This window comes from Nannobrachium achirus (genome assembly GCF_963921795.1).
Source record: "Nannobrachium achirus genome assembly, chromosome: 5".
Lineage (NCBI taxonomy): Eukaryota > Metazoa > Chordata > Actinopteri > Myctophiformes > Myctophidae > Nannobrachium > Nannobrachium achirus.
Window position 1 is genome coordinate 3,603,972 of NC_137814.1, and position 24,661 is coordinate 3,628,632.

The following is a 24,661-nucleotide window of genomic DNA, read 5'->3' on the forward strand; positions in this document are numbered from 1 at the left end:
TCAGAGAAGACCCAGGGATCCTCAGAAGAAAGAAAATAATATTTTTATTTTTAAATAAAAAATATATTTTTATTTTTTATTATTTTTATTAAAATAATTACAATTATTTGTGTTGGTAATCTGTTAAACTGCACTGTTTCGCTCGCTATACTCGTTGTAGTTGTTTCTTCCCCAAGTTCTGTGCATAGGGAGTGCTTGTGTGCTGGGGAAAATAACAGCCAATGAGAGATTTTTTCTACTGAGTCTCTGCGCAGATTACTCTCACTCGCAGGTCTTCCAGAATTCCCTGAGCCAGTTCCCCATAATACAAGCCTTGGTGTGGATTGTCAGTTTGATCAACCAATCATATTTTGAGGGCTCTGGTCAAGGGTATACGGAACACCCACGTTCAACCACCAATCAAAATGAGTCAAGTGACTACTGGCCAATCACAACACAGCTTTTCCGGGACTTGGAGTGGAACAACAAGCATGTTTCACACTCACTATGCACTACACGTGAAACTTGTAAAGTAAACAGACGCGACATGGCTGCAGCTGGAGTGAACGCTGTGGATTTATTATTATCGTTGCCTTTTTCAAGAAGACTGTTTTATGAAAAGATGGACAGAACTTAAAAGGAATGATAGCTTTATGAACCCATCTTTGAGAAATTCACCCAAAAGGACAGGAGGATGTTTTTCTTTTCTTCAACTTCATTGGTGAGAGAAACTGAATTAATTTATATTGCTGGATATGCCGCTGTGCATTTAATTTCTATTGATTGATCATTGAAGAATGTATTAGAAGTTTGCAATTGGAAAAGGTACAGTTTCATGACAGTACAAATCACTGGTCAGCTAAAAGGAGATCCTAGTAAACCTTACAGCTTATTTACACAGGAACCACTTTATGTATCTCATATAACATTGAAAGACAGATTGATACACTTAGGCCTGTTTTTGTCTATTTAATGTGGGTCTTTCTTGACGTGGTCTTTCTTTACATTGATAGCTGGTGTTGTTACATGATGGTGGACAGTGCGTTTTGCTTTGTAAAGCACGCTATGTTAAATGGACGTTTCGATTGGTTGCGCTGGTTGTGTCTTGTGTGGCTCTGTCTGTCAGCAGCGCACATCTATTTAATCCTTATATTGGCATTGGTTTGGAAGTCTTGGTTTGGAGTATGTGTGTAGGTTAAGCCTACCCAGCGTGCTTGCCTTGTACACAGTCTGCTGTTCATTGTTAACCAGTTTTGTAAAAGAAAAAGAAGAATGAAAAAGGCATCCAATTTGCGCGCATGTGCACGCGGGGGGGGGGGGTGGTGCGTCCCCGAAGGTCCGGTCCCTTGGGGCACGCATCGCCACTGGTGTATGGTATATGGTGTATATCTTACTGATGAGTTTCCCAGTGCTGTCTCTCAGAGGAGCTCCTCCTCCTCCTCTTCCCCATGGTTGGTGTCGCCTCATGTCCTCCTCCAGCTGAGCATCGTAGCGTTCAGCCTGCTCCTTCTCCTGACGCCTCCTCTCTGCTCGCTCCTCTATCTGTTAATACATAATAATATATTAACTCCTTCTCCTGACGCCTCCGCTCTGCTCTCTCCTCTATCTGTTAATACATAATAATATTAATATTAACTCCTTCTCCTGACGCCTCCGCTCTGCTCTCTCCTCTATCTGTTAATACATAATAATATTAATATTAACTCCTTCTCCTGACGCCTCCGCTCTGCTCTCTCCTCTATCTGTTAATACATAATAATATTAATATTAACTCCTTCTCCTGACGCCTCCGCTCTGCTCTCTCCTCTATCTGTAAATACATAATAATATTATTAACTCCTTCTCCTGACGCCTCCGCTCTGCTCTCTCCTCTATCTGTAAATACATAATAATATTATTAACTCCTTCTCCTGACGCCTCCGCTCTGCTCTCTCCTCTATCTGTAAATACATAATAATATTAATTCCTTCTCCTGACGCCTCCGCTCTGCTCTCTCCTCTATCTGTACATAATAATATTAATATTAACTCCTTCTCCTGACGCCTCCGCTCTGCTCGCTCCTCTATCTGTACAGTAACAACATTATGATCTACCTGTACATAATAATATGTTAACTCCTCTATCTGTACATAATATTAATATTAACTCCTCTATCTGTACAGTAACAACATTATGATCTACCTGTACATAATAATATATTAACTCCTTCTCCTGACGCCTCCGCTCTGCTCTCTCCTCTATCTGTACAGTAACATTATTATGATCCATCTGTACATAATAATATATTAACACCTCCACTCTGCTCTCTCCTCTATCTGTAAATACATAATAATATTAACTCCTCCTCTATCTACAGTATAGAGTAACAACATTAGTATTAAAGGCAAGAGAGAGCAACAACAGGGACCTTATCCTTTCTAAATAATGAAGCATCTCTCTCAAAGACCTGCTAAGCAAGTCCAAATAATTAACCTGCTTACTGCCAAGCATTAAAAATCCTCAATGTCTTCCATTGCCAGAATTCTTACCTTTTAATATGCACGGGTCATGCACGGATAATGCACAGCTTTCAAACAAAAAAAATCTGCATTCAAAAGATATAGGCTAAAGTGTTTTCTTGTAAACAGAAATGGCTGCCATGGGAGCTGCCAAGGGCTGTTCTGGGAGTCAAACATGCATTTCGCGATCGCCATCATGCCAAAACCGAAGTTGGAAGTCAGGAGAGTAGGGAGAGCAGTAAGTAAAAGATGATGACTGGATGGATCCCCAAAAAAACATTTTCTAGACTAAAACTAAACCTTTCAAAAACCAACTAAATAACCAACTAATTCAAACTAACCTGAAATTGAAAACAATCTAGCAGTAAAAACAAATAAAAAACAACTATAACAACCTAGGCAGACTGTCGGGAGGGAACTCTCTACTGAGGTTCTACCAAGGTTCTATCCACAGTTCTATTGGGTTCTATCAGGATTCAATGTGTTCTATTTTACCTGCTTATAAAGCTCACTGCTGCCTCTTTTGGGCGCTTCCTGTCAATACAACACAAACTGGGATACAGTCATTCAGTCTCCAAACATTCGATTAGCATTTTACTGGGAGCTGACCAGTACAACCACAGTGTGTTACTGCTGTGTGTGTGTGTGTGTGTGTGTGTGTGTGTGTGTGTGTGTGTGTGTGTGTGTGTGCGTGCGTGCGTGCGTGCGTGCGTGCGTGCGTGCGTGCGTGCGTGCGTGCGTGCGTGCGTGCGTGCGTGCGTGCGTGTGTGCGTGTGTTCCTACCTGTTGTTTCAGAGCTTCTTTATAAGAGATCACAGAGGTTCTGGATGGTTTGTTCTCTGAAGGAAACGCATGGACCACTGCTTCTGGAACTCTGTACAAACATAACATAATATTATATTATATTATATATGAACTACTGCTTCTATAACTCTGTACAAACTAGGCGTGGGGCGGTATCGACATTTTGTTACCGCGATTACCGTCTTCCCATTTACTGCCGGTATTGCGGTAATTACCGCACCCCCGTATCTATTAATTAAGGTTCGGCGATAAGCCAAAATATTGCAATCATCTTCCCAAAAGTCGCCTCTCCACAGCCTGACTGCCCGAGTTATACTTCTCTGTACAGCACAGCGGGTCTGGCTTTGAAAGGAGCAGATCTACAAGCTCACAACACATCGCATCCGCGACGCGTTCTGAGCTTTTAAATCTGCACTGTCGGGTTGCCATAGTAACGTAGGCTAGCTACTTGGGCTTTTCAGACACAAACAGCTGTGTGAACAAACCAGAAGAGGACGGGTAGTCAGATCGTGTACAGTGATTCTGTAAACTCACGTCACGTCTCAACTCTCAAATCGCAGTGATTGAGTGCTGCTATATACAGGTTTTAGTTACAAGACTTGACAGAAAAGGTTATAAAATCGCCGACGCGCCGCCGGACGGGGCACAACGTGCGACGCGGTGGAAAAAGTAAAATAGTTTCATTTTCGGTTTTAGTCCACGCGGCCGGCGCTCCGCCAGTAATCCGTATGAATAAAAAAAAAGATATGCCACAACACAAGGTATGTATTAACATCCTTGTGTCGTGTGGATTACAGAGAAAGTTTACGCTGCTCTGTACTCCTCTACGCGGCTGCTGTGCTGCCCTGTGTAGGTCTGACTGTCTGTGTCTCTGAGTGACGTATGTGGCTTCCAAACGGGTGGTACACGGCCCAGAGCAGAGCGGCATGGAGCGCATGCGGTCCTCGCTTCTCCCCTGTTTTAAAACTCGCTTGTTTTCCAATAAAAAATATACTTTTTTTTTCTTCTTTTTTTACCACGGTAAGCACACTGACACCGCGGTAGACCTCGGTATACCGCGGTACGGCGGTACGGCGGTTACCGACCCCAACCCTAGTACAAACATAGCATTATATTACATTAAATATGGACTACTGGTTCTGGAACTCTGTAGCCTACACACATAACAATATATTACATTAAATATGGACTAATGGTTCTATAACTCTATACAAACATAACATTATATTACATTAAATATGAACTACAGGTTCTATAACTCTATAGAAACAAAACATAACATTATATTACACTGCTTGGTTGAATGCTTGATTCTGATTGGTCAATCGCTGAACTGTGTGTGTGTTATTCCTAGATAACAGAGCGATGCCTAATCAATGCTCAGAGCAGCTGGGTGCACTGCGTGCAAGATGTTTTAATGTTTTCTGCATAGTAGCCTGGTGTTGTATTTGCCTGTCATTCTATGCCCAATTGAATCAAGCTTTAGTGGCCTTGTACCGGTGAACTGTTCGCTAGTTGCTACTCACCGTACTGAAGGCTCAGCATGGTTCAGAGGACTGTGGTGACCCAGCTGGCTGGAAACACCTCCCCCTGCTGGGACAGCCAGGTATGACATGGGCAGCTGACCATCTACATCCGCGCGCGCGCACACACACACACACACACACACACACACACACACACACACACACACACACACACACACACACACACACACACACACACACACACACACACACACACACACACACACACACACACACACACACACACACACACACACACACACACACACACCATATTGATTGATTGATTGAAGAATTTATTAGATGTTTGCAATATATAAGATTGATATACTGTCAGTTCCATTTTGAATACTCTCAAAGTTAAGGCCGTAGGGGTCACTGAAATGAAATGTCTGAGAACCACTACAGCAGTGGTTCCTTAACATTTTTGTCTCACTGCACCCCTGTAAATAACCATGTCATTCACGCACCCCTGAATGACATCCTTACTTATTCTGGGAAATTGCAAGTGTGGCTGCCGTGACACAAGTCACACTTGTGACACAAGTCACACTTGTGACACAAGTCACATTGCAAATGAACTTCTGTCTCACCATTTGAATTGTCCCCATTTTCTCAGGATTCTGGTGTTGGGACAGTACATGAATCAATCAGTGGGGGTACAGGATGTGGTATCGGTACTCGCAGTATCGGTACTCGCCCCGATACCGGCCTATTTTGCTGTACCAGTACTTGTCAGATATTGCTCACGGCAGCGCCAGATACCATTTTGTTTCATACATGTGTTGGTAACAACATATCAAAAGTCCTAAGACACAGTTGTGTGTGTGTTAGTTCAACTAATGAACAGTGTTTTCACCTGCTCTCACTCTAGGCATGACAACATGATTATTTAAAGCATTTTATTTTGGAGCGCCACACACTATTTGTAGCACTTGTACAGAAACGTAACAGTTACAGTATCAGTATTCGGTATCGGCAAGTACTCAAATTAAGTACTCGTACTTGGTCAGCAAAAAAGTGGTATCAGGACACCCCTAGTACAGAGCTTGAGGCCTTAGTGCGGACATTAGAATTGGATTCACGAAGCCATATTAGTAAAACCATTGTTCTTAGGAGTCACGACCAAGAACGTGACGAAGATGTGGGGGAAAGTGTGTGTGCGCTCTAGCACGGCGTGCACAAAACACCAGCAGTGCCACCTGCACATAATCACTCCTTGTGTCCCCTAGCATTACTTCCTCCTTCCAGGATGAGTCATACTGTACCTCGTCTCTGCGGTTTCCGCACGCGCACACCACGCATGCGCGCACCACGCACGCACGCACGCACGCACGCACGCACGCACGCACGCACGCACGCACGCACGCACGCACGCACGCACGCACACTTCCAGTAAGTAATACAGGGGACACAGCTAATGAGACCCGTTCCACACAGGTTAAACACCGGAGTGATGTCAATCCACGATAGACGTTTTGGTCATGACTAATGAAGTGTCTAACGCTACAGTAAATGGACATAGCTCGTGTTCACTGTACTATAAAATCCTGAGTGTTCATTTAACTCAGAACGTGTACAAATGGAAACAAATGGAACCTAGTGATACCTAGTGGGTGCCTTGATGCAAGTCCAGGGGTGCCTCAGAATACTTTGATAATATTTGGATGCTACATTAAAATGCTCCTTACAGTAAAGAAGGCTGGGGTCCGGTGGTGGTCTGTGGAGGTCTGGTGGAAGTCTGTGGATGTCTGGTGGAGGTCTGTAGGGTTCTGGTGCAGGTCTGTAGGTGGTGTTGTAATACTGGTGCTGGTGGGGGTGGTGGTGGTGATGAAGGTAGGGACCTTCACACACACTCCTGCAGGACTCTGGAATACTGGATGGAGGATGAGGAACCATGGCCTGCAGTCTGGTAGAGACCAGATGAAAATGACTGTAACCATTACTGTGGCAAAGATTATTGCGGTTAACGATGTTACCACGATAATCTAAACATGCTTAAAAATAGACGATCTACTTCACTCAACAGAAATCAATTCGCCAAAAAGAGCAGATCTACAAGCTCACAACGTCTTGAGAATGTGCTCTGAACAGGTCTTTTTGATCAAGTATTTAAGCGATAACATCTGGCTCAGCGGTCATTATCGACGAATACAAATCCCAACAGGATGAAAGCCACCGACGCGATACACAGCTAATTAATCATTTGACCCATGTAAAAACAAAATGAAATATTTCCTTGCTTACAGTAGTGAAAGTATTCCAAAAGTGTTGCGCTGGCCGTCCGCCAAACGCAAAGGAAGTGTTGATCAAATAGAATCCATATTTGGTTACTGCGTCGTCTATTTCTCGCTTCAAATGATTTCAAAATGTGTTACCTGGGTGTGTGTGTGTGTGTGTGTGTGTGTGTGTGTGTGTGTTACCTGGGTGTATGTGTTACCTGGGTGTGTGTGTGGGTGTGTGTGTGTGTGTGTGTGTTACCTGGGTGTGTGTGTGTGTGTGTGTGTGTGTGTGTGTGTGTGTGTGTGTGTGTGTGTGTTACCTGGGTGTGTGTGTTACCTGGGTGTGTGTGTGGGTGTGTGTTAGAGCTGGGATACCCGACCGAAAATCCGTGGGGCCCGACAAGCCCGACGGGCTCGGGCCCGACGCATTTTCATAATTAATTGTCGGACGTCGATTCGGGTCGGACATAATCGTTACTTGATATAGCCTCTGCCTACCTTTGACCATGCACTCTCTCTGATGCTGCACGCAGCGTACAACTCCGCACTTTGTGTGTGCTCTGTGCTGCTCGCGCTAAACACTGCTGCAGCAACGGAGACATAACTGAGCATGGAGAAAAGTCCCACGCTGAGGTAAACGCGTTGTTGTGGTTTGATTGGAAGTGGTGTGCTGCTGAATGGAGCTCCTAGCTTGTGTTCCCAGTACTGTCCCTTGCATTGGATGTTTATTTTTCGGCGCTGTTGTGTGCAGTCGCAGTGCACTGTGACACTGACAGCCTCGTCCGTCTGTCCAACACACATCACCCCAAGTAAATCCTGGCTTTTTTATACTTCTTCATCGCGGTGTGTTCTGTGACAAAAGTGGCTGATCTACAAGCTCACAACGCCTTGCATCCGCTTGTAGATCTGCTATTTTCCAGGCGCAGAAACTTGCATGCAGAATGAATGAGTGGCGTCCAACGCAGCGCACGTTATTATTTGTATTATTTAATAATCAACGTAGCCTACTATTGAAACACTTTCACAAGCCACAGTGTGGCTTAATATTCACATTAAGGGTAACAAGCAGGCACACTGCATGCACTGCACATTAGAACAAGTTTGCTAGTGAGTGTAAATCAGTGGCTTCCTCAAAGAAAAAGAAACGAGGCGAAAAAGAGTTGGAAACATAAGGTTCGGGCCTCGGCATGGGTCGGACGCATTTTAATGATTAATGGTCAGACGTCGATTCGGGTCGGACAAAAAAAATGGGCCCGATCCCAGCTCTAGGGTGTGTGTGTGTGTGTGTGTGTGTGTGTGTGTGTTACCTGGGTGTATGAGAGTGAGGACACAGCTCACAGCAGACACAGTCTAACAGAGGAGACTGGAAAGCGGGGCGGGGCTGATCGGGGGGGCGGGGCGACTGCTCAGGGGCGGCGGGTGGAGACGCTGGGTCCAAAGCCCGCTGGGTTCTCCTCCTGCTCAGACCAAACTGCTTGATCCTGTCAGGCTGCGGGATGACAAGGATGACAAGGATTGTGTGTGTGAAAACCAAGGACTCCGTAAAAGGAGACATAAACAAGACCGTAAAAGGACTTATTTGTGATGTTCCTTTTAGACAGGGTATTTAACTGTACTCGTACTGTACTACATTTTGTATTGAATTGACTATGTTCTCCACTTTTGTCTAATAAAATATTCAATCAATCAATCAATCAATCAATCAATGTGTACGTGAGTTAGGCCATTAAAATCTCTTTTCGGTCTGACTTCTCCATTCTAAATCGATGACAGACAAGTTGGAGTTGATTTGACTGACAGCTTTGTAGATCCAATAGAGTTAGGTGGTTTAGTCAGAAGAACCTTTTAATATTTTTCATGTTCAACAATATTTGTAAAACCCACGCACATACAGTACGTAAAGGTCACTGATATATTTAAAAAAAAACAAGAGAATATAAATAAAAATGGAGATATTTTTAGTTTCTGCCCCATAGAGTGGATATAATGGTTGTTATGGAGTGATTTGACATATAGTCCGAGCGTTTCAGGCAAGAATCGTGCACTTTATGAAAGAAGCATGAAATTTGGCACACAGTTAGAACATGCCATATGGAACATTTTTGGCTATAGGGGCATCACAGATTTGTCTTGGGAAACTTGTGGGAGCCAATCAAAGTTGGGCTCTCATAGACTTTACTATATAGTAAAATAATACAAAAAATAAATATGCTTTAAGTAGCATGTGAGGGGTCAAACTAGGTGTTGTTCGGGATTCTGAATTCAATGCAGGCATCTGTTTTGCACGAAAAACATTCCTTTCCGAGAAACGGACGCCAAAAAACTGTGAAAAATGAGGACTCATCAATAAACCATAGTTTTATCACTTTTATGGTGTCCGTTTTTAGCCCAAGGAACAACACCTAGTTTGACCCCTCACATGCTACTTAAAGCATATTTATTTTTTGTATTATTTTACTATATAGTAAAGTCTATGAGAGCCCAACTTTGATTGGCTCCCATAAGTTTCCCAAGACAAATCTGCGATGCCCCTATAGCCAAAAATGTTCCATATGGCATGTTCTAACTGTGTGCCAAATTTCATGCTTCTTTCATAAAGTGCACGATTACATCAAAATACTGCCCGAAACGCCTGGACTAATACTGTATGTATGAGTGAAACCTTTTAGCTAAAAGGGTGTTAATCATGGCATGATTGCACCACAAGGTGGCACTGTGGACCAGGGTTTTTTGGAGATGAAATGGAACACAATCACATTCACTCTGCCAGTTACAAAGCAACAAGTTATCTTTAATGGAAGTTACAAACTGATGACTGATGCTTGAAGATTTTCCTCTACAAAAAAAATTGTTCCAACTGCCTTCAACTTTTTTGTTGATGCAGTGAAGCTAGAGATGTGCTGATTGATCGTTGAGATCGCGATGGGATGAAAATGGTGCTACAGAAACACAATAAATAGAAGAATGTATGGATTTGACGCTGTGATCAGGAATATCGGCATCGGTAGATACTGATTCCAGTTGATCGGTGATCGGTCTCGGCCCCAAAAAACGCAATCGGAGCATCTCTAAGTGAAGCATCAGTCATTTATGTTTTTGTCTCAACAGTTCACTCACCATCTCTTCTCCTTGAATGACAACTCTGTGACGCACACACACAAACACGCACGCACACACACACACACACACATGAAAACCAAGTATGATGATGTCACACTGACCTGTTTCTCAGGGTCTGTGGCTCCAGTAGCAGCTACTCTCAACTCCAAGTCCTTCTCCCTGTACGCACGCACGCACACGCACACACACACACACACACACACACATGCACACACACAATTTTAAATTCAATTAAAGGGCTTTATTGGCATGAGAAAACATACGTTTACATTGCCACAGTACAATATCAATCAATCACAACAAAATATGTACAAGTGAAAGGAGTGAAACAGTTTTCATGTATCAAAGTTACATGCAGTGATTCAGGCAGAGCAGGGATAATTATTATATACAATGATCAATAGTCTTTAAGGTGGTTGTGTTCCATTTGACATCTTTGTCCTATCACAGCAGCTCACCAATCGTGCTGCTGTGTTTTGCACATTGTCGTGCTCGTCCATCCGGTTCAACTCTTCTTTCTGGTTCTAGTTTTCCACAGCGCCCATAGTCCACTCACACACGCTGTGTGTAGTGGACACTGGGCGGAGCTACAACAACAGGATGGAAATTCTTTCCTCTCTTTCTATTCCACCACATTGAGGATTGTGTGGTGGAAGCTACAGGATTTCATTCATTAATAGCTGGCACGATTTGTGTTAAAAAGGTGTGTGTGTGTGTGTGTGTGTGTGTGTGTGTGTGTGTGTGTGTGTGTGTGTGTGTGTGTGTGTGTGTGTGTGTGTGTGTGTGTGTGTGTGTGTGTAAAGTGTACCTCTTCCTGTTCCTGCGTTGCTCAGCGATCTGTTCCTGCAGTTCCATCCTGTAGCGATCCTTCCTCCTCTGAACCGCTGACACCGTCTCATTCCTTCCTGTACACACACACACACACACACACACACACACACACACACACACACACACACACACACACACACACACACACACACACACACACACACACACACACACACACACACACACACACACACACACACACACACACAATTATTTAACAAAACATTTTAGATAATCAATGACTGTAAATTAGGGGTGCAACGATTAATCGATTAATCTTAATCAAATCGATTATTAAATAAGTTGCCAACTAATTGCTGGAATTTGTATTAATGCCGTGCAGGAATATACGGTCAAGAACAAAGAATATGACTTGAATATTTATTTTTAAATGCCAATTTGAAAAGAGTACCGTACTATTACCCTTTAGCCTGACAAATGTGTAGCCTTTCTTTAATCAAATGTATGCAGTCAAATCTAATTTATAAGGTAATAGCAAAATAAGTGCAAAATAAGTGCCATAATCCGATTGTTAAGGCCCATTCCCACTGGGCCAGAGATATTTCTCCAGATATTTTTCCATTCAAAGTGGATGGTAGACACAGATAAAAAAAATATCTACAACAGATATTTGCCACAGATACTTTTATCTGTGGCAAATATTTTTTTTATCTGTGTCTACCATCCACTTTGAATGGAAAAATATCTGGAGAAATATCTCCAGATATCTGTTATCTGGCCCAGTGGGAATGGGCCTTTAGTTGTAGCCCTTCTGTAAATGGATTACTTCAGTTAACAGACACATCATATATGATCGTACAAATTAATTAAAAGTACGCATAATAGGATTGAGTGTCTAACCAATGAGGAGCCCAGTGGTGAACTCTGCCTCATCCTTATTGGCCGACGCCCTGGATCGCCGTCCAGCCTTGGCCCCGCCCACTTCAGGATGGTCTCTGATGGAAGAAAGAGAGAAGATCAGCTTTTCCCAGGGATGGGACGGTAAGCATTAACATCATGAGATGTTCCCATGGATGGGACGCTAATCCTTACCAATAAGAGACCTAAGGGCGACAAGCAACCTTGCCCTAAAGCATACATGGGTAACTGGCGGCCCCCACCTTCACTTAATGCGGCCCGCAGGTAGTTGGAATACTGACATATTATTGATTTCAGCTATTACAATTCCTAACATGACCTGCTTTAATTCATTCAGTCTATATTAGAAGCTTAATGACTAGTATAGTAGTATTAAAATGTATTCTTTTTTTTATGTCCAATGTATTTGTATTTAAGTTCATAAAGTTAACATGAGTATATAACTAAATGTGTTTGAAATTAAATCAAAATGTTACATTTCCGGGTTCCAATTCAAAAACAACAAAAAATTATTCAGGATTCCGATTCAAAAGAAGCAAAAAATAGCCGATCTACAAGCTCAAAACGCATCGTAGCGCGATGCGTTTTGAGCTTGTAGATCTGCTATTTTTTGCTTCTTTTGTATGAGATACTAGAATGACAAAGTAGGAGGACGTCGGAATAGGCTATGTGGCCCTCTGGAGTGAAGGTGGAAATATAGTGGCCCTCTGGAGTGAAGGTGGAAATATAGTGGCCCTCGCCATCATCAAAGTCAAAAACGGCCGCGCGATGCTCTCAGCGTCGACTCGAAGCGACTAGCGGCTAATGGGCTACATCCAGGCGCAGCCACAACCTAAAGGTGAGATATAAAGTTATACTGTAAATACAGTAAACGCGTCAAACGCGTCGTGGGCCTCCAGCGACATCAAAGAAATTGTCGCGTAGACACCTCGTGGGCACCCGCTGTGTTAATATTGATGACATCAGGGAACTCCATACGTATATGGGCATAAAAAGGATTCTGTTAGTGTGGTTCCCCTCACATTGATGTCAAAGTGTGATGTCAGAGCGAGAAAACAATGTTGTGTGACAGAGAGAGTCGCAGCCCCAGCCTTGACGCCTCAAAAGTCTAGTATCTCCCCCGGTGGTCTAGTGGTTAAGATACTGGACTTTTGTGTGGGAGACCCGGTACGAAGCCGGGTGGGGAGGTTCGGATCACCTTCGTTAAATTGGTGCCGTGACCCGGATCCGGGCTTCCCCGTAGGAGGAGGTCAAAGGGGGGTGAGTGTGACGGAGAGAGTCGCAGCCCCAGCCTTGAAGCCTCAAAAGTCTAGTATCTCCCCCAGACCAAAGAGATGTCTCCTTGGTCTAGTGGTTAAGATATTGGACTTTCACGTGGGAGACCCGGGTACGAAGCCAGGTGGGGAGGTTCGGATCACCTCCGTTACAGTTGCACATTAAGTTAATCATCTGGGGACCCCCCCAAAATAATTTGGAGATCCCCCTGGGGGTCCCGACCCACAGGTTGGGAACCTCTGCTTTATAGGAGCACAGGGGTTAGACCCACAAAAAAATCCCAAGACTGAAAAATATTTTCGGACCATGTCCCAATCATGTATGTGATTTTAGAAATGTGGTGCATGCAGAGCACACCAATATTTGTGGTACTATTTCCCTGAAGTTCTGAACTGCCTTTACTGAATGTGTGTGTATGCCAATCCATGCTTCATTTTATACAAGTATCTTCTGTTGTATTCTATTGCTAGTCTGGCCAATTGAAATACTCATATCTTGAAATTACAAGTGCTTTTTAGTTTTGACGACTTTGTCATTCACGCAGCGGCCATTGCTACACATCTCGCTTGTTTATATTTTTAATTTTTTTTGCGGATCTGCACTGATCTCAGAAACAGACCATATGGACTTAGGCCATGGCTACACGGAGCTGGATATTTCTGAAGCTAGACATTTTTTTGTGCTGTTGGGGCTTGCAGCCACACAAAGCTGGATATTTCGGCCACAAAGCTGGATATTTTTTAAACCGGATAAATAAGTGGAGAGATTGAAAAATATCTGATTCACTGGATCCGTGTAGACACGGCACCCGGATATCTCTGAAGACTTTACTGTGTGTGTGCTTGAATCATAATCCTCAAGAGTGAAATCAGTCCTCAGTATTGAGAACTTGAACCCCTGAGAGGGTAAGGTGGTGTTTCTCCTCTACCTTGTGGAGCGCTGAGGAGGTCTGGTCTCCTCCTCCTCCTCCGTCCTCTCCGTCAGGGTGGAGGCGTCCCGTCTGGAGGGGGGGCGGGGGGACAGCTCCTGGGGGGGAGGGGTTATCAAATCAGTATCATTGTCAGAAAAACTAGAACCAGATGCTCACAGGAGGTAAAAAAAAGATTACGATAGAGCAACGAAGTTTGAAGTAATTTACCCATTCTACCTGGTTCCCAGTTCTGATGTCACACCAGACTAACGTCACAGAAAGTATGCAGAAACCGATCGACGTCACCACAGCTGATGTGACAGACAGAACGGCCCATACAAGGAGATTTGCTCTTCGCGTGTGCTGTCAACGTGTTTTTGCTTTTTTCGTATGTATATTATGCTGTGTGGCCTCCAAGAAGAATATCTGTTGCAAGGTGTAAGGTCTAACGGGGATCTAAAATAAACCTTAAGTAAGCCATTTACCATGAGAGGGAGTGGGTTGTTGGCTGATTTACCACCGTTTCAGGGTTGTGCCACGATCCGCATGGCGAGTGGCAAGCAACCCTGAAACAGTGGTTCCATATAAATGAAAGAAAACACAGTTGTAACTTGCAAGGATCTTTGTTACAATCATCAATTGTTTCAGTGGGTGGGGTCCATGAGCCAACTCAAGGTTGTTGGCCCATTTACCACTGTTTTAAACCAATCAGAATCCAGTATTTGAACATGTGACCAGAAAAAGTGGTAGAATGATGATTTTGGAGGTGAAGTATTCATTGTTCCTACCTTGACCTCTGCTCTGTGGCTCAGTGTGCGACTGGCTCCCCCTGCACGACCAACGTTGCTCCTCTGCAAATAAAACAAGTTGTTTTGGTTTAAGTCAGGGGTCTTCAACGTTTTCAGGCCAGGGACCCCTTAGCTGAGAGAGAGATGAAGCAGGGAGGGACCCCCACAACCTTTTCGTAGATTCCATATCGTTTCATTGTTTGACAGCACAATCATAATAAATCATTGTAAATTGGTGTTTCAGATATTTAACCACTTTCACTCTACTTAGTCTGCTCATTTTCCCCTCTACACCAAACCTCTTTGCCGAAAATAGCCGATCTACAAGCTCACAACGCCTCGCACTGAAAGGCGTTGTGAGCTTGTAGATCTGCTATTTTTGGCTACGGTTCTCAGGATTTGGACACTAGGGTTCAAGTGGTTAATATAAAAAAGAGAAAAAGGTTTCTATCACACAAAGATTTTGAGGACCCCCTGTAGTAACTCTAGGGCCCCCTAGGGGCCCCGGACCCCCTGTTGAAGACCCTTGCAGTAGGGCCTTTATCCAATACATTCACCCATTCACACACACACATTCATAAATGTAGTCCATCTGATAATAAATGTATTGATCTGATAATAAATGTATTAATCTTATAATAAACGTATCACCTGGGCCATGTGTCGTCTGTAGTCCATCCTCAGCTCGTGTTGCAGCCTCTGTTTCTTCTGGTCGTATTCTACCCCCAGAGGAAGACTCACACTGCTGTTGTTATCTGAACACACACACACACACCATAGACTGTAGAAAAATATGGACGAAGCGAAGCCATTGGTTTCTATGCTGCGAAAATGAAGTGTTTTTGTCCCTTGTATGGGTGTCACCATCATTATTTGAATGGTACCCCAGGAATCATAAGGAATGTTATTGGCTGCCAACGGTCATGTGCGACCGCAGGGATACATGGGAGAATGTGGTCGGAGCCTCCCGAAATACAGCACACGAAGAAGAACACAGCCGGCTGGTATCAGTTTAGTTGGCCACGCCCCCCGCAACTTTATCATCAATTTTAACATAAATGGGACCATATTTGAACAAAACGCATATCATGGTGATTGAAAGGCATTTCTTTTTTCTTTTCAATAGAGCAGTGAAGTCTGACGTCATTTACCCATCCTACCTTGTTCACGTTTTTCCCCCCATTATGAATTCCCATAGACTTTTTTTCATATCGTGTCATATAAGAACTGTGTTCCAAACATGAAGAAATGATCTCAGCAGTTTGACTCATATGGATATGAAGAATCAACTGATGGTGAGAAAACGCTAATGTTACTGTCGCCCAATTAGTTTTTTTTAATTTTCGCTAGAAACAGGCTTTAGCAAATATGAGTGACTGACTATCATAAACCATACAGAGCCACCTCCCCAACAATATCGCGGAGGCCGTTTGTTTATTTTTGGACCACAATGCTTATGAGACGATTTTAAGATGACCCAATGTTATTCTCCATAGAGAAATTACTTCCATGAACGGGGGGATGAGCGAGTCACGTCATCATGACTTCACTGCTCTATAAGCAAGGTAATACATCAATACATCAACATCACATACAGTACACAGTTTGACAAACTGTTCACGCAACACACTTCTGCAGTTCTTCTCATAATAGATTTACATTAAATTAAAGGAGCTAAAGTCAAACGGATGCTAAAATAAAAATAGATTTTCGAAAATATTTTATGTAGAAGGAGGAGGATGGATCGCACACAGTGGCAAGAGTTGTTTTTTCTTTATTGTTGCATTTGCATGGATGAGAAACAAACGTTTCGGCTGTAAGCCTTCTTCAGTGTATCTCTAACATCCCATAAACTGTGTTTGTTACCTTTTTGCTGTGCTGGAGGAATGTTCTCCTTCATGGTGGGCTCAGGACCTCTCTGTCACACACACACACACGCACGTACGTGCACGCACGCACGCACACACGCACACACACACACGCACACGCACACACACACACGCACACACACACACACACACACACACACACACGCACACACATGAACATAAACATTTTAGGATGGCATCGAGATAAAAATAAATAAAAAGGGTTATCAAATCTGTGAGCGTCAGTTATTTAACCTAAGACCTGAAGGAATGCATCTGTGGGCTTGTATATCTGCTATTGTTGTAATAGTTATAGCATAAAATGATGGTTAAAAGTGGTTCAAATGTCAAAGTGAAGCGTACCCTCATCTCCATATATGGTTAACCCATTCAGGCCGGGAACACATTTTAGTGTATGGGAGGGGCTTACAGTACATGTACAGTATGTAGCAACACATTTGTTTTTGTATGCTATTTTCTGACTAAATGGGTTAAAATGTAAAAGTGCAGCGTACCCTCATCTCCATATATGGTTATAATGTCAAAGTGTAGCATACCCTCATCTAGGGCTGTCACAATTATTACATAATCGTCTAATCGTGATTATTTGACATTAACGCAATTATTTTGTCATAATCGTCATAATCGTGATTGTTGAAATATTTCCGAAATAGTGGAAATAGCCGATCTACAAGGCAAGATGCGACGCGTTGTGAGCTTGTAGATCGGCTATTTCCACTATCAAAGTTATTTTCTAAGTAGTAAGTTGTCAAATATGTCAGTAATTACTTTGTAATTACTGACATATTTGCCAATTATGACAATAATTGGCAAAAAATAATTATGACAATAATTGCCAATTATTTGAGTGACAATTAATCGTCATGTAAAATGTCATATCGTGACAGCCCTACCCTCATCTCCATATATGGTTAAAATGTAAAAGTGAAGCGTGCCCTCATCTCCATATATGGTTATAATGTCAAAGTTGAAGCGTACCCTCATCTCCATATATGGTTATAATGTCAAAGTGAAGCGTACCCTCATCTCCATATATGGTTAAAATGTAAAAGTGAAGCGTACCCTCATCTCCATATATGGTTATAATGTCAAAGTGAAGCGTACCCTCATCTCCATATATGGTTATAATGTCAAAGTGAAGCGTACCCTCATCTCCATATATGGTTATAATGTCAAAGTGAAGCATACCCTCATCTCCATATATGGTTATAATGTCAAAGTGAAGCGTACCCTCATCTCCATATATGGTTATAATGTCAAAGTGAAGCGTACCCTCATCTCAATGGTTAAAATGTAGAAGTGAAGCGTACCCTCATCTCCATATATGGTTATAATGTCAAAGTGAAGCGTACCCTCATCTCCATATGGTTATAATGTCAAAGTGAAGCGTACCCTCATCTCCATATGGTTATAATGTCAAAGTGAAGCGTACCCTCATCTCCATATATGGTTATAATGTCAAAGTGAAGCGTACCCTCATCTCCATATATGGTTATAATGTCAAAGTGAAGCATACCCTCATCTCCATATATGGTTATAATGTCAAAGTGAAGCGTACCCTCATCTCCATATATGGTTATAATGTCAAAGTGAAGCGTACCCTCATCTCCATATATGGTTATAATGTCAAAGTGAAGCATACCCTCATCTCCATATATGGTTATAATGTCAAAGTGAAGCGTACCCTCATCTCCATATATGGTTATAATGTCAAAGTGAAGCGTACCCTCATCTCAATGGTTAAAATGTAGAAGTGAAGCGTACCCTCATCTCCATATATGGTTATAATGTCAAAGTGAAGCATACCCTCATCTCCATATATGGTTATAATGTCAAAGTGAAGCATACCCTCATCTCCATATATGGTTATAATGTCAAAGTGAAGCGTACCCTCATCTCCATATGGTTATAATGTCAAAGTGAAGCGTACCCTCATCTCCATATATGGAGGGTCCTGCTGTAGCATGCTGGCTCTCTCCTGGGCCAGCTTGAGCTTCTGATCTCTGATGAACTGCTCCAGGTCCTCATCCATCTGCAACAAAACCAGGGGCGTCACAAGGGGGGGTGGGAGTGGGACTGAGTCACTAGGGCCCAAGGTGGAGAGGCCTGGAATTATTGTATTCTTTAGCTATTGAAAAATAGCAGATCTACAAGCTCACAGCGCTGCGAGGTCGTAGATCTGCTATTTTTGAAAAGTCGTAAAAACTTGTGCAAATCTTTAAATATATGTATTTTTAAAGGAACTATAGTCAACTTTTTCTTGAAAAACGGATGCTAAAATAAAAATAATGTTTCGAAAATATTTCATAAAAAGATATATCAGTGTTTCTGTTCAAAAATGTCCACAAAAAGCATAAAATAATGATAAAATAATCATGTTGGCAATTGTAGGGCCGACACTTTGTTTACATCCTATCAATCCATATAAAAGAATAGACTAGGATGTAAACAAAGTGTCGGCCTGACAACGGCCAAAATGATTATTTTATCATTATTTTAAGCTTTTTGTGGACATTTTTTAACAGAAACACATATATCAAGCATATTTTTTTATAAAATATTTTCGAAATATTATTTTTATTTTAGCATCTGTTTTTCACGAAAAAGTTGACTATAGCTCCTTTAAGTGGACATTTGTAACTCAAATTTTACTTTTGGTGGATCCTGGAACTAAATATTTTGAGATGGGGGTCTGTCAGTGGCCAAATATATCATTTTGGTGGTCCTTCACATGAAAAGGTTTGAGCAACACCGATATAGAAACACCTTAGAAGGATTTGAAATATTCAAAGACTTGGTGCACTTGGTGCACGTGGGCTGTGAGCTTGTATATCTGCTATTTTTCAATAGTTAAAACACCCAGGGCCCAAAAGTTGGTGCGACAGCCCTGAACACAACACAACACAACACAACACAACACACTTCAGATCAACACTGTGACTCGATCATCTCTCTTTTTATACATGACCTTAAAAAAAATAAGAAAAAACTACGTGGATCTTGTTCTAAGTGTTGGAGTTTGGAAGCACTCGTCTTCAATCACGCAAAGTCCTGCTGCCTCCTGCATCATCATGTGCAATGTAGAAACAGAAGGGCCATTGAGTGATTTCCAACAGGCGCTTGGAAAGATAAAGAGTCAAAGCCAAAGCCCAGTGATGTCATTACGTGCACATCCCGCATCAAAAACTCATTCAAGTCGCCCAGGGACTCATTCATGTCATGGTCCTGGGGTCCCGGGGATGTGCCTCCATTGGAGTCCATGTTAAAATAATGTACTTCTTCTACTTAAGTTGCAATATTAGTTTAGATAGTTTAATTAGTTTTTTAATGTATTGTGTAAGATAAACACTGTAAAGATTTATTATCAGTTAAACCTGGAACAGCTAAAAACTATTTTCACTAGTGGTTCTCAAAGTGGGGTCCTGGGTCCTTGAGGGAGTTCCAGGGGGTCCCCAGCTAAATGATAGTTAGGAACCAAATAGAACTTTATGGGTCTGTAACTCAGTGAACAAATGGAACCAAATGGACCTGTTCCATTTGTACTCTAGTATTTTAACATTTAATATAAATTGGTGTCCCAGTGATATAAATATAATTAAATGGGTGTCTGTAGCCTAGTGTATTTAGAAATCCTAGTTCTAAGTTCAAACATTAGCCAAATTGTAAAATAAACTAGAAGTTTGCGGCCCGAAAGTCTAGAGTTCAGGCCGCTGCGCGGCCCTCACCGCCATGTTGCGGCAGTGTGGTGTGTGTAATGGCCAAATATGGTTAAAAAAAAAAGTTTTTGAGAAAAATAAGTATTTTGAGAAAAAAAAGTATTGAGAAAAAAAAGTTTTTTGAGGAAAAAAAAAAGTTTTTTGAGAAAAAATAGTTTTTTGAGGAAAAAATAGTTTTTTGAGAAAATAGTTTTTTGAGAAAAAAATAGTGTTTTGAGAAAAAGTTTTTTGAGAAGAAAATAGTTTTTTGAGAAAAAAAAAGTTTTTGAGAAAAAAAAATGAGAAAAAAAAATCTTTTTGAGAAAAAAAACATTTTAGAGAAAAAAAATTTGGAAAAAAAAAAGAAAAAATATTGGTGATGCGATGACGTGGTGTACGGATGTTACTGCGATTGAGGTGAAAGAGAAAAGTGGAAAGTTGTGAGCTAACTATTAGCTATTTGGCTAACTGTTTCCGGGTCGACTTGAGGCTATTTTATACAGAGGCAAAATATGAGGGTAATAACGAATACAACTGTATACAGAGGTTTGGAAACGACATCTTGCAAAGGTGACATGGGTGTTTGAATTTTTAAGCTATATTTAGTATTATGTAGTACATCTTGGCCAAGTGGTTTGGTATTAAGTTAGCGATACATGACCCGGAAGTAGATCACTTACTCTTTTGTAATATAAAGATATAAGAAATAGGCAAACATTTTGAAAATAGCCGATCTACAAGCTCACAGCGCTCGAAAACATTGTATTGAGGACTCATAAAACGTTTCTGGGACCCATTTGAATGACCACCTGTGGGTCCCGGGACCCATTACATTGAAAACCTAGTAACATCACTGAAGACAATTTATTTTTTTCTGAATCCTGACTATGATGTGTTGCATACTATTGTAATTGTTGTGCATCCATCCAATGATGTACGTCCTTTAAAGTCTATGAATTGAGTACAAAGGACCCCAGTGTAAACAAGCCATAGTTCTTTCTATGGTTTAAATGCTATTAGCAGACCTTGTATCTGAACTGTACTGTCCTGGGCTTTTACTATGAGAACTGATGATAAAGTATTCAATCAATCAATCAATCAATCAATCAGGATTTATGGGTGGTGGTTGACATTGATTGATTGATTGATTGAAGACTTTATTAGAAGTTTGCATAGGAAAGGGCACAGTTTCATGACGGTACAGTTCACTGGTACAAGGTCAACTAAAAAGATAGGCTATGCCCAAGAAAGCCTATTGCTTGTTTCAATTGAGATCCTTCTCTTTAACTCATATTTATATAACATTGAATGACAGACAGACAGAACACAGTACTATGCAGAAGATATCAGGGAAAACAGTCTTACTAGGATCTCCTTTTAGTTGACCCTGTACCAGTGAACTGTACTGTCATGATGAAACTGTACCTTTTCCTATGCAAACTTCTAATACATTCTTCAATCAATCAATCAATCAAAAAAACAATGCAAAAATAAACAATATTTACAATAAGAACAGGCCAGTTAGCCAGGATTTGTTTTAATTTACCAGACACTGTCTCTTTAAAACAGATCTACAAGCCACCAGAACGCTTCATAGCTTGCAAATCTGTTATACAGTATTCTCAGCGACACCCTGGTGAGATAAGAGTCATTAATTAAACATTAAGCTCATTAAAAAGCCTGCTCAGTTGGCTGCATTAGATTATCTGTGCTTGACTGTGTGTGTAATGTTAGCATCATGTTAGCATCCATTCATTAGCACACTGACTAACTGTCATTAGCTTACCGTTACAGCTTCAAACAGCACCACCAACTATTGATATGGAGGCTCATAGAGACAACATGGAACACTATGTCTGCTGCATTCAGTGTTCACTATTCGTTTAGCTTGTGTTTAGCATGTTCAGCTAACAACTGTTGCTGTGTTTTCTCTGTGATGATGTTTGCCTGTGTGTGAAGTGAGCGGCACTAACTTAGCAGCAATATGACTTCTGGTGGCCGATCTCTTCAAAATAAGAGGCTACATTTTCCCATGATATCCATCCATCCATCTTCAATCGCTTATCCGGAATCGGGTCGCGGGGGTAACAGTTCCAACTGAGACCTCCAGATTTCCTTATCCCGAGCAACTTCCGCCACTCCCTCAGGGAGTATACCGAGGCGTTCCCAGGCCAGTTTGGAGATAAGACCAGGCAGATGGTCTGCCACAGGGTCTCCTCCCAGTGAGACGTGCATCGAGGACCTTCCTACTAGGAAGGTGCTCGGAGGGCATCCGTACTAGATGCCCGAACCACCTAAGCACATTCAAAATATAGATTAAGCATCTAAACGAACATACACAATGCTAGTAATTATGTTCCTGGGTAGATACAAGTTTTAATGACATAAAAGAAATGTGATAAATGGATCCAAATGCTGTTCACTGAGTGCATAGCCTTTACAATTGTACACTGGACAGGAGACGACTGTTCGTGTCGCCACTTTTTTTTCTTTAAAGTAAATGTACATTCCTTCCAAACGTTAATTACTGACATTTTATTTTGAAGGCAACCGGAAGTGTTAAAATGACAGCTCTAAAACTCCTTATATCCGCCAATTTCACGCTGCTGCCTTGATGTTTGGTGGTTTGGTTTGGCTTGTTGTTCTTCTTCGTGTGTTCATTGAGGATGGATGGCATCCAACGTTACTGCTCACTGGCGACACCTGCTGCTCTACATGAGTGTGGAGTCTAGACTAGAGATTTCTGGAGCATTTATCTACACATTACTGCATAGTACTGTGTTCTATTTGTCTGTCATTCAATGTTATATGAGATACTTTAATGGTTTCCAGTGGAAATAAGCTTAGTCTTTTCATGGATCTCCTTTTAGTAGACCTTGTACCAGTGAACTGTACCGTCATGAAACTGTACCTTTTCCTATGCAAACTTCTAATAAAGTCTTCAATCAATCAATCAAAACATGACTTTTTAATACCTCTAAAATGACAAATTAAACATTGGCCAAATTGTCAGAGGCAGAATTGCATTGTGAGGCATCGTGAGCAGTTGTGAACCGGCAGGTCGCAATTACTATGAAAAATCAAACCTCGGTTCGAAGTGAAGCGGTGAACTTTTATTCTATGTGTTCTAGAGTTATGAACTCTGTGATCTATACATTCTTTATATTCTGAATGAAAAAGTTAATGATTTATCTGGAGGGCCGAATTGTCATTCCGTCTGGACCAATCCTCAAAGTATCCAATCATCAGACCGGGACGGACACTACACACATACGTACGTACGGACGTACGTAGGGCCTACAGACGGACGGACGGACGGACGGACGGACGGGACAGATAAAACCTGTTCATTCTGGACTGATATGACCATATATGGACATGGGACACACATTTTGTTTTTGAAAAACCCTATTCATTCTGGACTGATATTCTGGACGTACAGGACAGATAAAACCTGTTCATTCTGGACTGGAATGACCATATATGGACATGAGGTGACAGACATTTTGTTTTTGATAAAACCTGTTCATTCTGGACTGGGATGACCATATATGGACATGAGGTGACAGACATTTTGTTTTTGATAAAACCTGTTCATTCTGGACTGAAATGACCATATATGGGCGTGGGACACACAAAGCCACTCATTGGAAGTGGCTTTCACCGCTTCAAAAACGCCACTGGCTGTAAGTCTGTCTGTCGGCCGATTTTAGCAAAACACATTTTTGGACACTGCTCCTACAGATTTTGGCCTAAAATCACGCAAAGCGGTACACAGTATCTCTAAAGTCAAGTCATCAACATGGATTTGTCCCATTTCCCATATTCCCTCCTGATTGGTACCATTGCCTTCCAAAGTCTGTGTACGCAACGTGACGGTTGCTTATCTCCCGATTTAGGGAGTCTTACTGGTGACATTTATAGCCTCTCAGGCTCAAACATACCATTCTATATAGAGGGTATGCGCATGCATAAAGTGAATGGCAGATCGAGTGGCAAATCGAGTTTAATGTCGTTTAATGTTGTTTAATGCAATCAGATAGGACTTTTCGGTTTGGATGTATGGGCTGTCAAGGCCAGAAAGTCGTTTTTTGCCACTCAGTAGGCATTCCCGCATAACTTCCGAGTACGATGATGATGTCACGCGCATACCCTCTATTATATGATTCATTTTTGCTATAAACTGCCCGTCTTTTGGGCATTGTACATACAGTGGTAGCCTACTGATTATGTCCTTGCAGGTAC

The 24,661-nt window shown here is 41.8% G+C and overlaps 1 protein-coding gene across 1 annotated transcript in view; it reads right to left on the reverse strand.

The window, feature by feature from the left end:
* LOC308286177 (centrosome and spindle pole-associated protein 1-like) overlaps nucleotides 1–18,742 on the reverse strand; it is a gene marked incomplete at its 3' end in the record, with an annotated part of 53,030 nt that extends 34,288 nt beyond the window's left edge. Inside the window, exons 1-13 of the mRNA XM_080727133.1 lie at nucleotides 18,652–18,742; nucleotides 16,699–16,750; nucleotides 15,484–15,587; nucleotides 14,833–14,895; nucleotides 14,063–14,160; nucleotides 11,842–11,936; nucleotides 10,958–11,054; nucleotides 10,251–10,308; nucleotides 8,337–8,518; nucleotides 6,499–6,716; nucleotides 4,808–4,910; nucleotides 3,261–3,351; nucleotides 1,374–1,521 (exon numbers count right to left, since the gene is read on the reverse strand). Of these exons, the coding sequence (XP_080583259.1) occupies nucleotides 1,374–1,521; nucleotides 3,261–3,351; nucleotides 4,808–4,910; nucleotides 6,499–6,716; nucleotides 8,337–8,518; nucleotides 10,251–10,308; nucleotides 10,958–11,054; nucleotides 11,842–11,936; nucleotides 14,063–14,160; nucleotides 14,833–14,895; nucleotides 15,484–15,587; nucleotides 16,699–16,750; nucleotides 18,652–18,687 (1,345 nt within the window). The 5' untranslated portion in view covers nucleotides 18,688–18,742. The remainder of the gene's footprint in view (nucleotides 1–1,373; nucleotides 1,522–3,260; nucleotides 3,352–4,807; nucleotides 4,911–6,498; nucleotides 6,717–8,336; nucleotides 8,519–10,250; nucleotides 10,309–10,957; nucleotides 11,055–11,841; nucleotides 11,937–14,062; nucleotides 14,161–14,832; nucleotides 14,896–15,483; nucleotides 15,588–16,698; nucleotides 16,751–18,651) is intronic.
* Nucleotides 18,743–24,661: the final 5,919 nt, after the last annotated feature.